General features: G+C 40.5%; 2 protein-coding genes across 21 annotated transcripts in view; one reads left to right on the forward strand and one right to left on the reverse strand.

The window, feature by feature from the left end:
* Nucleotides 1-11,565, forward strand: part of LNX1 (ligand of numb-protein X 1) — a 181,704-nt gene extending 170,139 nt beyond the window's left edge. For all 4 annotated transcript variants that reach the window (XM_044268126.1, XM_044268127.1, XM_044268128.1 and 1 more), the window contains 4 exons: nt 1,328-1,505; nt 3,090-3,318; nt 10,398-10,556; nt 10,937-11,565. In XM_044268126.1, the coding sequence (XP_044124061.1) occupies nt 1,328-1,505; nt 3,090-3,318; nt 10,398-10,556; nt 10,937-11,072 (702 nt within the window). In that variant the 3' untranslated portion in view covers nt 11,073-11,565. The remainder of the gene's footprint in view (nt 1-1,327; nt 1,506-3,089; nt 3,319-10,397; nt 10,557-10,936) is intronic.
* Nucleotides 9,539-12,784, reverse strand: part of FIP1L1 (factor interacting with PAPOLA and CPSF1) — a 79,705-nt gene continuing 76,459 nt past the window's right edge. For all 17 annotated transcript variants that reach the window (XM_044268147.1, XM_044268146.1, XM_044268140.1 and 14 more), the window contains one exon: nt 9,539-12,652. In XM_044268147.1, the coding sequence (XP_044124082.1) occupies nt 12,505-12,652 (148 nt within the window). In that variant the 3' untranslated portion in view covers nt 9,539-12,504. The remainder of the gene's footprint in view (nt 12,653-12,784) is intronic.

Genomic DNA, 12,784 nt, shown 5'->3' on the forward strand with positions numbered 1-12,784 from the left:
AAACAGAGTTATCATCCTTAATGTGCTAAATGCTGTGTCCGGTGCTAGGGATATAATAGTAACAGGCTATTACTGGATACAATAAGGCCATTAAAACAGGCATGGGTACTTTGATACCATAGAAAATCGTGAGATATAAATGAACAAAAAGCCTAGGCTTATCTTCATAGTGAAGTATTAAAAATGGACTCTTGTGCATGCAGGCAATAGTTCTCTATGATGTTAACTATCAACTTTACAGAAGTTTAATTATCGTGCTTGATATGTCTGGTCCCCACTCCATGCCCATAAAGGCACTTGCTTGTTTCCAGAGTGTCTTCATGAAAATGCAAATATTAATACAAATTCTCCTCCCCCTTTTAAAACAAAAGGTAATATACTTACACTTTGTTTTGTACCCTGCTTTTGATTTAATTTTCTTTCTTTTGATACAACTATAAGCTGTGTTTTGGTCTATGGACTTTTCTGAGGTCTGATCAAGTATTACAAATATTTATTTGCAGTGCATGTTCCCACTTATACCCCGAGGTCACTGCACAACCAGGGAGAATACATTTTTAGAAAATTATATGTTGATCTGTATTCATTGATAAACAGTGCCTTTGACTGTCTTATTGCTTCAAGATAATACTGTGGGTAGCTTTGAATGTTTTTCGTTTAAAGCTGTTGAACCAAAATCAGAGTTCTCTTACTTGCTTTTCAAAAGTTGGTCCTCAGTATATGCTATACAATATGTATATTATATTTTTATGTAATAAAATCAAATGGTAGAACTGCATATTACTTAGAAATGCTGAAGTAAGAGGGAAGATGCTAATTGGAGGGAACCCAGTTAGTAGAGTGTTTTTTAGAATGGAACATCTACAAAATCCATTATTTTTCTTTAGGGAGTTCTATAATTGACTCCCCACTTAAATTAAACTGAAACTATTTACTTAAAATATGGTTACTTTTTTTTTTAACTTAGAAAAAAAAATCCCGATACTCATGAATGACAAGACTTTTATGATACTACTATCAGGAATAAATGAGTCACCTGAAAAATTTGGGGTGCAGTTCACTTTGCGTGTTTACTGTTTCTCCAGTGATCTCCAACCTGTTCCTCTTCCATTTTTTTCCATTCCCGTTTGAAATATAAACTTTCTCGGAATCAGCCTATAGAATTTGAGATAATGCCGCTCTGCTGAGGGTGGGAGGCAAAGCGAGGGTTCTCTCTGTAAGGACTATTGTCCTATATTTATCCGACTTGGGTAGTTTTTGTATGTAGGAAATGCAAGCCCTCTTGTGAGCCGACGTGCTATGTTTGTTTTTCTGTCTGTGCCTTTAGCCCCTCCATCCTGTGGTCACTTGCCACGAGAAGGTGGTAAGCATCCGAAAAGACCCCAGCGAATCTCTCGGCATGACCGTGGCAGGCGGGGCATCACATAGGGAATGGGATTTGCCTATCTACGTCATCAGTGTTGAGCCCGGGGGAGTCATAAGCAGAGATGGAAGAATAAAAACAGGTAAAAGGACACTTCAGGTACTGGGGCAGCGGGGGGTTAAATGAGTTAGCGACTTGCTGGGTTAGGTCACTGCTTCCAGACTTAAGGAGAGGATGAGAGGTTGAGCTGCCCCGGACCTCTGTTACCCACTGGCTGTGACTGGTTTGAGTCTAGCGGCTGGACTGGGTTTTACCCCTTAGTTTGTGTGGGTTGGTGTGGGCCACTTGACTTGCTAATAAGGCAAGTACCTGCAAATATGCCAAGTAATGGGGAAATTCTACAGTTCAACTAAATAGAATAATTTGGCTTCATTCTTTCTAAGTGGTTCTTGGCAGGATTAGTCCTGTGAGGAACCTATTCATGAATTGTTCCAGTGTATGGATTGGATGAGAGAAATGCTTTCATAGAGTTTGAGTCAATGACTGTTCAGTGAAAGTACCCTGCTAGGTCCTTTCCCACTGGTAAGAAGGTTCCATTAATCTTATGTGTCCCGGGCTACTCTGAATGAAGGAAGGGGATGTCACATATGTGTCCTTAATGATACTGTCAATTTCCATGAAGGGTTAGTTCAAATGGTTGAGCAGCTCTGGCATGTAAGGGCTCAGATACAAGAGAGGAACGTTTCCAAAGTACAGTTTCCAAAGTACAGTTGCTCAGCATGAGGAGCCATGGGGAAAGGAGGGGTAGCATGGGGAGGGATTTCTTTGGCCAACCTAACAGTGCATCTTCTGGAGTCAGGCAGGACTCCAAGCCTTTCCCGTATGTCTCTGCCTATCTTTTTGCTCTTGCTATGGCTATTTTGTGTGAAAAAGAGGATATTCAGGGGAGGCAGAAAATCAGGAGACAGATAAGAGAATAGAAATTGGAGGTAGGAGAGGTATATTTGCGATTGTCTTGTTCTTCCTTTTCACCCCAGCACCTGGGTGGGGAAGGATGAGGGTCATCAAGAAGTGACTTGTTTGTGAGAGAATGCAAGCAGAGGATTGGGTAGTAGGGTGTGTGTAGATGGCCTTGCACAAAGTATGTCCTTGCCCAATGGTAGGAGTACCATCTTTGCAGTGAACCACAATGTTAACTCCTTTTTCCTTCTTCAAGGGTGTAGTTCCAGCTCATTTTTCTTAACTGCTACAGACTCCTCTGCCAGCCACTTTCAGGGGTAGTCTCTTATTCGCTCATGCAATCCTTATTTCTTGGTTAACTACCATATGCCAGGATCCAGGCAGACACTGGGAGTTTTTGCCAAATGCCCTCCCTTTGTGCTGAAAACAAGAAACAAGACATGAAGAAAGAGGTTTTCTTTGATTAAATAGTAAACAAGGCTAATTTATCTTCCTTCTTTCCTTTTTTTTTTTTTTTTTTAAGGCAAGAGCCAAACATTAATGGGTATGCTTTAGAAACCTCCAAACAAAACTTACCTTGAAACATGCACCTGCTAATCATTTGCTATCCAAGAACTTGGCCTCATGTCAGTGCGGGAGGCTAATGAAAAGCCCCCTTGCCCTGCTCACTTTCCCACATCCCACTCCATCTCTGCCCCTTGGCGCTTTTATGGAAGTTTCTGTTTGCACTCTCACTAAGGACGGCTTCTGCTTGTTTGGCCGCTAGGTGACATTTTGTTAAATGTGAACGGGATCGAACTAACAGAAGTCAGCCGGAGCGAGGCGGTTGCATTACTGAAAAGCACATCCTCCTCGGTGGTTCTTAAAGCTTTGGAAGTCAAAGAACGTGAGCCCCAGGAAGCCTGCAGCAGCCCAGCAGCTCTGGACTCCAACCACAACATGGCACCCGCCAGAGACTGGTCCCCCTCCTGGATCATGTGGCTGGAATTACCACGGTGAGTCCCAACGTGACCTGCTTGGAGATGTGTGGGAGGAAACACACTCTTAGAGCACTCTTTTATTCTCTTGGGCTGATTCCTGGCACTAGCATCTTCGTACACCCCAGGATGGATTGTAAGACTATTTGAAATAATTCCGTCTTCTCTTCCGTAACTGAAAATTCATGCAGAAAGCCCAGGGCAGAGTGAAAGCCTAGACATGGAAGCTTTGTGATGCACTCAGGTTGAGGACCTTGGAGCTGGCCTGCATGGTTGTGTCATGCATCAGAGAGAGCTCAGTGGACAGGGAGAGAAAGCTAGAATCCAGCCTTTTGGAACCCACTGTGCAACCAGGGGAAGGATTACCTTTCCCTAATTCGCTAGTGGCGAGCCTCAGAACTTGCATGGAGGTAACCCTTCATTGGTTGGTAAAACCAACCTTTCACTGGTTTTACCTCTTAAGCATTTGTGGGACCCTGACTGAACAAATTGCAGAAGCACATTTTGCCTATACCGAGATGTTTGAGCATGACTGAGGTATGTCTCAGACTCTCTCTCCCTAGTTCCAACTCTTGTAAAGTTCTTTTTTTTCTTTTTAAGATTTTATTTATTTATTTATTTATTTGACAAGTAGGCAGAGAGGCAGGCAGAGAGAGAGGTAGAAGCAGGCTCCCTGCTGAGCACAGACTGATGTGAGGCTCAGTCCCAGGACCCTGAGATCATGACCTGCGCCGAAGGCAGAGGCTTAATCCACTGAGCCACCCAGGCGCCCCTCTTGTAAAGTTCTTATATAAAACTTGAGGAAGCAGATGGGTTGTCATTTCAGTGAGATGTTAACTAGAGCTTTATGGTGAAGGCATTAAATTGTGTCAGACATTTCAGGAAAATGTTTAAGAGAAGACTTACTAAATGGCTAAAGACAGAAGTTAAATATTCAAGGTCAGGGTTTGCACACCTGCATCAGAGCATAAATTCTTGGCCTTCAAAGGATTGCCTTACAAATTCCAAAAGCATGATTTAAATGTTAAGTATTAGAGTCACTGAAGATGAAGCACCGTGGGATTAAATGAATGAAAGTAGGATGTTTGGTTTTAGTGCATTTTTCCTGAGGGTGGAGATAGGATGATCTTTCTGTATTCCTTTTTCTTTTTTTTTAATTTTATAGGAGGTTTTAAAAAACATTCCTGTCTCAAATACACTGACCTAGATTCCGTTTTGAGCCTTTCCTAGTTGATAAATTATTTTTTAAAAAAGTATATTTTTAAACAGTTGAAAATTGAACACTGGGGCTATCTGAAAACCTTCAAGCTTTTTAGAATGGACTCTGAGAGGAAGAAGAGGCTGTTACTTTAACATTTAAAAAAAAATCTTTCTGAAACCAGCATCTATGAAAGTAGCTCATTTTTTTGAAAAAATGTTTTGTGCTTGAAAGCTGTTTGTCATGAGTTCAGAGTTCCTCACCGTGCATTCGTGCGAGACAGGACAAATACGAGATGCTTTTTACTCCAAGTACAGCCGCATGAATGGCTTCCTCTCCCTCTACTCTTTGTCACTTGGCCTGAGGCAGCAGTTCTCCGCTCTTGCCAGAAGGATAGTCTGGATTGGGTTCCCTTCCTCTGAAAGAAGTAGACAGGAAGTGTGAAATGATGCCAACACAGACAACCCTGGCGTTCAGTCACCCTGGCGGCCCCTGGTCTGCTCGTGGTGATATCACAGTAGAATCTAAAGGCACCAAAGCGGAGATCTACCCTCCCAGACCCACTCAACAGAGGTAATCACGGTTACCAATTCCTTGTGCGTGTTTGCAGGGAAAGCCTATGTCAGGGGTTGGCAGACTTTTTCTGGAAAGGGCCAGAGTTGAGGGTTTGAGGGTCATGCTCTGTGTTGCCAGTACTCAGTTTTGCTGCGTAGCGTGAAAGTAGCCGTCCGTATGCACACGAACGGGCTTGGCTGTTGGGTCCCAAAGACAGGCAGTGGGCTGGGCTGTAGTTTGCTGGCCCCTGGTCTAGGTGTCTGTGTACACAAGCACACACAGCTGTAGTGCACACACTCTGTGTACCATGTTTTTTTTAAGAAAGATTTTATTACTCATTTGCCAGAGAGCGAGCAAGTGAGAGAGAAAGAGCAAAGCAGGGGGAGCGTCAGGCAGCTGGAGAAGCGGGCTCCCAACTGAGCAAGGAGACCGATGTGGGACTTGATCCCAAATGAGCCACCCAAGCGTCCCAGGCGTACCACGATTATTGAACAGGTTCCTTTGGGCATTGAACATTTCAGTTGTTTTCCATTTCTGCTTTCACAAACAATGCTGCAGTAAGAATTCATCAGGAACATACCGGGTAGCCATTGCGCTAGTGTGGGTTCCACTTGCTATAGAGCTGGTTACGGAAACCACAGGGCATCTGCCTGGCCATGGGACAGGCTGCCTGGGTTTAAAAGTATTGGATCACACTCTTGGGTACAGGGTAGGTTTCACATCACCGTGAGCGAGCGCTGAGTGGCGATGTGGGCAGATGGGAGGCCCATCTCTTCCTCTGTATGCGTGGCTTATCCTTTTCACGTGATTATCAGATGACTGATATTTTGGGTTCTCCTAGGGAGCCTAGATATGTATTTATCTTTTAGGTTTCATGTCTTATGTTTTCTGATGAATCCTTTTCGACTCTGTATTTCCTGTGCTTCCTTTGGTTACTGTGGCCTGCCCTGCATATTCCTTACTGTAGCTTATCCTTTCTGGTTTCTATGTTCATTTTGGTGGTGCTTTTATTCTTTCTTTCCCTCTCTTTCCTCTGTCAGCTCATTTCCTCTCTCGTCTCACGTCTTCCTGGAAATCTTACATCTCTGCCTGGATCTCAGATTTACCAAGGAATTGCTTCAGCAGTATTTTAAATTCACAGTAATGTGGTTGGTTGTAAATTTCATTTTCTATGGTAGCGTTTTGCTTCTGTGGCAGCATTTTTCTGGGGAGTGGTTTTTGTGTTACTGCTTTTGCTGTTACTTTTCCTCTTTTCTGTTTTCCTGTGTGTCTGCCTGCTAGTTCTTTTTAAATCTCCGACTTAGGTAAGTTTTTCCTGGACGGGCTGTTGGCTGGGGGTTCCTAAGGGGAAGGAACCAGGGCCACCTTCCAAGTGGTAGCAGAGTCTCTCTAGCACACGGGGTTGTGCCGCCTCACGGCTCTCAACCCAAATTCAGCAGTCCACGTCTCTCCCTTCCACCCGGGCTGCTCCCTGGACGTACAGGTTATCTGTTTTCCTCGTGGCCTCACGCGTGCCCTTCTTCTCTGTCAGAGTGGGCCCGGGGAAGCTCTGTCAAGAGCCAGCCTGCGCGCTTCCCGGTGTTCCGCTGTGGAGTGGGTGATTTGGCCGTCTGAGTGGGCTGCTCCCTGCAGACCCCCAGCGGTGGACCGACTGGCTTCCGCCTTCCCCCCTCATCCCCTCCCTTCTGCAGTCAGTTCTCCCTCGTCTGTAGTGACCCAGTTTTGTTTCAGCTGGCGTTTGCATTTCTGTTTCCGTGTCTCCTAGTTGCCGTTAGAGTAATATTTAAAAGCAGAAGAGGAAACATAATTTTCACTCTGACATTTTGAAACCAGAAGTATGTTCACCCTGGCATCTTTCAGACATCCTTAATAAACTCCATTATACTCCTTTATCAGGCTCTTAGCTAGTTCCAGGATGTGAGCACCTAGTCATAACACTGCTACAATTTTTATGGATGGGAATATCTACTCACATCTCTAATCTTGACTATAGAGAGCTTCAAAGACCCCAGTTTCTCCCCAATTGATGCAATACCATTGGCTTAAATGTCTCAAGTCATTTGGCATGATTGATACCTTAAGAATTTCAGGCCATTTGTCATACCGAGCAAGTTATTTCTCTGAACTACTATAGACTGAGGCTAAAAATAGATATATATTTTTTTAATTCACAAGGGCATTTCCAAGTTATCTATTTACTCCAAAACATCTTCCCCTTACAATTTAACAGATTTTGAGGAAACCTATTTGCCGTGAAGTATGATTCGGTCTGTTACCTAAGACTGTCTACCAACGAAGGAAAATGGCATGTCAGCCGGTCTAGAAATAGGAAATCCTTTTCTAGGACATTGTAATCATGCCCTCAGGTACAGTCCAACACAGAGAAGGAATAATCGTGAAGAAGATCATCATACACTGAACCAGCAGCTGCCTGTTCTGAAACAGTGGGTGTCAGGTAGAAGGAGAGAGTAAAAGTGGGTTATACAGGACAGTGCAAAGATACCTCACCCCTCTCAGTGGTGCCTTGTGTGCCAGGAGTGACCCCTGGGCAGCAGCTCCAGATGGGGGCTCTAAGCTATCCCAGTGATCGATGCCATTCAACTGAAGGGAGATGCAGAAATCGCTGAAGACCTTCTGCTTTATCTTCTATTGGCTTTCAGGCCCAAACTCCACATCTGGAAGTCTTTCAGAACATGCTCTCATCTGGACTACTATGATAGAGGAGAAATGAGTTAATATGTATTACTCTTACGCAGGCAGAGGGTGCTCTGGGAACCCAGACAAGACTTTGCAGTGAATTAGTGAGAAGAGTGGCAATTTTTTTTTTTTTTTTAACAAACCTCTTTAATGTTTGGCTTGAACAAAAGATACCAGGACTCTCACATCTACTTCTGCATTCAGTCTGTTGCCAGATCACCTATCATGTGTCTTCTGAGCTGAAATCCTTATAAGAAAATGAGATTTTTTTTTTAACAAAGGCAAATGTCTCACTATTCTGATAAAAGTATTTTTGACCTCTAGACTCCCTGAAAGGCACGTACATGAGAGTCACACTCTGGTGTGGTGTAGGGGCTCAGTGAAATTTTGAGGTCCTCTGAGATAAGTGGAATCCTTAAAGGAGACTGAGCAGGAATAGTGAAACAGAAAAATATACAACTTCTTGAGCAACCCAAGACTTCACCGTAGTCCCTAACGTGGAGTTGATTTTTGAAGTAACCATAGTTTTCTCATTGGGAGAAATTACTAAACTCCTTGCTATTCTTTAAACTATGCCAACTCTTCTTCAATGAGGCCTAAATTTAGAGAATGAGTTCAGAAAAGGAAAAAAAGCTCACATTGAGAATTTAAAGTCACTTAATATTTCAACAGTAAACCCTGAACATCATTGATCAAAGCCAGGCTCCACATTTCCCAATGGGGAGTGAAGTAATTCAACTTGAGAAACAAATGCCCAGTACCCATATGTTCCAGCTAACGAAGGTCTGTGAAAAAATTTAACAAACTGAGTTCTTGCTGCTACAGTGAAGTTGAAATACACCACACAAAGGAAGGAAAGTACTTAATGAAAAAAATACTAGTAATACTGCCAGCCACTTGAATGCACGGTACAAACGACATGGTTTTTGTCTGCTCTGTTTTCTAATCTCCCAGGTGCCTACAGTATGGTACACTCAATAAACGTCTGCTGAAAGATGATCCAAGCAGACAGATACTTTCTCTCCAGCATCAAAACAAGAATCTAGGAAAATAGACATAATTCCTGATTTAATGTTAGGTTGAAAATTTTATACTGGACATAAATTTTAGATGCTGTGGTTTATTTATAGCTTGTCCACATGAAATAAAATAATAAGAATCAATGTAAGGTGTGAAGTGATACTTAATGGAAAAAAAAAAAAAAACCAGTGGTCAAAGGAATAAGAAATACTTGTTTCAAGTATTGTCCTATGTACCCGTTTATGTTTTAAGGAATCATGGCTAGGAAGTGTTAAGATAGCGATTTGCTCATGACGTTGGGTAAGAATCACCCAACTCTTCATGTCCTTTCCCTCAATTACTGGGCACAGGAATGAATGTAATGCTCTGTTATTTGGAGAACTACCAATTACCTGCTTTGTATATGAGCAGTGGGTAAACTATTACATAAATGTGCTGACATACCACATAAATGTGCTATCTGACATACCACAGCTCCTACAGGAGAAACTTAACTATTGATTGACATCAAGTCTGTGAAATACAGCTGATGAATATTTTACAATCAAAATATAGTTTTTATTTAATAAAAATCATTCTTCAACTATCAGTGAAAGAAACGGATTATTGTAAATTATATGTGACAAGAGATACAAAACAAAATTGAACTGAGTTTTACCCCTACATTCTAATTTCTAGTTGAAACCAGCAACACTAGGAAAAGTCACATTATACGAATCAACAAGTCTGGTTAACATGTGTTAATGACCAACTTCATCACTTAACAAAACCTTTCACAAGAGACGTTTTATTGGTTTTTCAAAAAGCAGTTAGTATTTTAAAGTACAGATTATAAACAGAACAATCATATTTTGATTTTTACCAATACGAAAATGCTAATTTTCTTTCAAACCAGTTATTGTACTGGGAGATTTTAGTCAAATCCAGTTCCTGACAACACTAGCTGTCACAATTGTAACACAGTTTATACTTGGCCTGCACCTATCTTAACTGTTCCAGCTGCCACCGGATATTAAGTTTCTTCCATCTAGTCTATTTTAGGTGAGGATTCTACTCAAAGAATACCTGTGGCCTCTCCTTCTCCCATTCCTTCTATAACTTCCTATTCAGTTTACTATTTTTTTCCTCCATTATGACTTATTCTTACAATCTTTATTCAATTTCCATTCACTTTATGCCTGCATGCTTCTCTATAACCTATAAAACATGTAGAACTACATTTAAAGCATTATTTTTCAAAAGTCAGAACTTTGGCAAATGCATTCATTATTAGGGTTAGGTTTAAGTGTTTTTTCACTGAGATTAATCATTTAGAGGATTTTTGCCTTCATTAAAATTATATTCACAACTAAATAAAAATAGAATATTGCTAAGTATGCTTGAATTTAGTTCATCAGTAAGGACTTAGGCCTATCCAATTTGCTTCATAGAAACAGAAAACAATTCAACTAGAAAAAGGCCGCCAACAGCACAAAAGTCACTGGGCTTTGACAATTTTGAGTGAAAACCATCCAGTGCTATTTAGCCCGAAAAAAATGTCAATAAAGAGAATTGGAGATGAATCATAATTATTCCCTAAGAGTTCAACTTAAGTGTGAAGATCTATTGCTTACACATTCTATTTCAGGTACCTGTATAACTGTAAAGATGTTATATTACGAAGAAACACAGCTGGAAGTCTGGGCTTCTGCATTGTAGGAGGTTATGAAGAATATAATGGGAACAAACCGTTTTTTATTAAGTCTATCGTTGAAGGAACACCAGCATACAAAGATGGAAGAATTAGGTAATAATGACTAGTTATTACCAATATTTTGTTTCATATATGCAAAAGGTTGGGCCCTTAGAAATAATGCATGTACTATAAACCTTGTTTTATTGGTTAAAAAGAAAATGTACATAGCATTCAATTTCTAAAAATTCCTTGGTCCCGTACAGCAACTTCCTGTGCTTTTAGCATCCCTTCTAACAGAAGCTGACTGGAGAGTTTGCACAGTTTGAGGGGGTGGGGGGTGGGGAGGAGAAAGCCTTAATTAGATATTCCTAATTAGAATTTTTTGTAATTAAAATTGACAGTTGGAGCAAAAACTAGGACCACCAAATACACTTGCACTGATTTCAGCTATGAATCAAAATGTTAATCATGTGTTGTTTTATGTTTTTTAGATGTGGTGATATTCTTCTGGCTGTCAATGGTAGAAGTACATCAGGAATGATACATGCTTGCTTGGCAAGGATGCTGAAAGAACTTAAGGGAAAGATCACTCTTACTATTGTTTCTTGGCCGGGCACTTTTTTATAGAATCAATGATGGGGTCATAGGAAAACAGAAAACTACAGATAAGCTATGTTGAAACAATGTATTTATCTTGTCAATTTTTTTATTTAAAAGATACACTGTAAAAATGTAAACTAATGTCAGGAAAAATATGATCTAATGAAAGCCAATTACACCTCAGAAAATGTAATTCTCAAAACATAATTCTTATCAAGTTTTTATTCAGTGTGGAGGATTTCTCACTACTCCACAACTTTATTTTTCTATTCATTAAAAAGCTCTTAAACAGCTGAGATCATTTGTTATTCCCCCACTGAATTCAAATCCTACAATTAAAAATTTGGTATATGCTGAGGTCTGTAAAGGGTATATTATGGGCATTAAAAAAAAAAATTTACAGCCAGAGGATTTTAAAAGTACACTGCTGAAAAATGTTCCTTTCATCAAATGAGAAATATTTTTCAAATTATAGCTGTCTTTTAGTATGTGATATTAAATTCATTTTTATTTATCACTATTTAAAGGATCCTAGTAATTCTTTCAAAACCATGTCATTACGATCACTGACAAATACATCCCAAGGCTTATCCCTAAAAATGCTCACAGAATTATGAACTTGTATTCTTAGATCTAATGGGAAATGACTAATCTAAAGCTCTTGTCTTTTCATTCACAATTAGCTAGTCACTGTATCAAAACTCCACATGCTGCTCAACCAATGAGCAGAATGCTTTGGAAAAAGCATCAGGAAAGGCCAAACCAGCTTGACCCCATCTCACAGACAGCCATGAGGCAATTCGAATCTGTGTCACAGTGGCGAGGCTTTGTCTGGTGCCTGCTACAAGAAACTACCCTCAGGGCAAGTTATTTCACAGACACCAGCCAAATGCCTTTATGTTTTATTAATTTTTAGAATACAAAAGTTGCCTGTTCAGTTATACCATGAAACCAAATTGAGGACGCTGAAAACCTATCAAAAAGTTGTGATATCAAAACTGTATACGAGTTCTTTAATATGCTAAGCGAGAGTGCCACAGCAGGGCTGGCGAAATACTTCAAATCTCAAATCAGAGGTGCTTTTTGCAGCACAACCTCTTGAGACTGGTATTTGATGAACTCCAGAAAACTATGGCCAAGGTGCAACCTTGACCTTTATCAGCTCCCGTGTATGTACATAGCTCTTTAAAATTCCCTGCTGAGTGACTCATTCACATTACTTTCTTGGATATAAAGTCACTGCTGTCTTTTTTATTTTTTTAATTTATTTTTTTAAATATTACAAGACAAAGATTCTTAACTTAACATGAAAAATTCACTCTTTTATTTTGAGAAAAAAGTTAACTTTTCATACTAACAGAACAAGATTAAAGGTAAATTTCTTAAACATTATCCAGAAAAATAACAAGATCTATGGTACATTTCTGGCCATAATATACACACAAGGCCAGTGCCGTGCCTATTCGGCCGGTGCAGCTTCGGTGCTCTCTTGTTCAGGGGCGGGCTCACTGCCAGCTTCTTTTCCTTCTTTGCTTCTCTTAGATTTTTTGTGCTTGTGTCTCCTGTGACTGTCTCCTTCTTCACTTTCATGGCGACGTCTACTGTTACTGAAGAAAAAAAAGGTTTGTTCTTAACTGTTTAAGTATACACATAGTGACAAAAATCAACCCACTGTGTGGGTGTGAAGTAATCCATTCTTTTTCTCAAACACATTTAGAGGAGTAACCAGCTTTTTATGT

Source organism: Neovison vison, chromosome 11 (assembly GCF_020171115.1).
Source record: "Neovison vison isolate M4711 chromosome 11, ASM_NN_V1, whole genome shotgun sequence".
NCBI classification, from domain to species: domain Eukaryota; kingdom Metazoa; phylum Chordata; class Mammalia; order Carnivora; family Mustelidae; genus Neogale; species Neogale vison.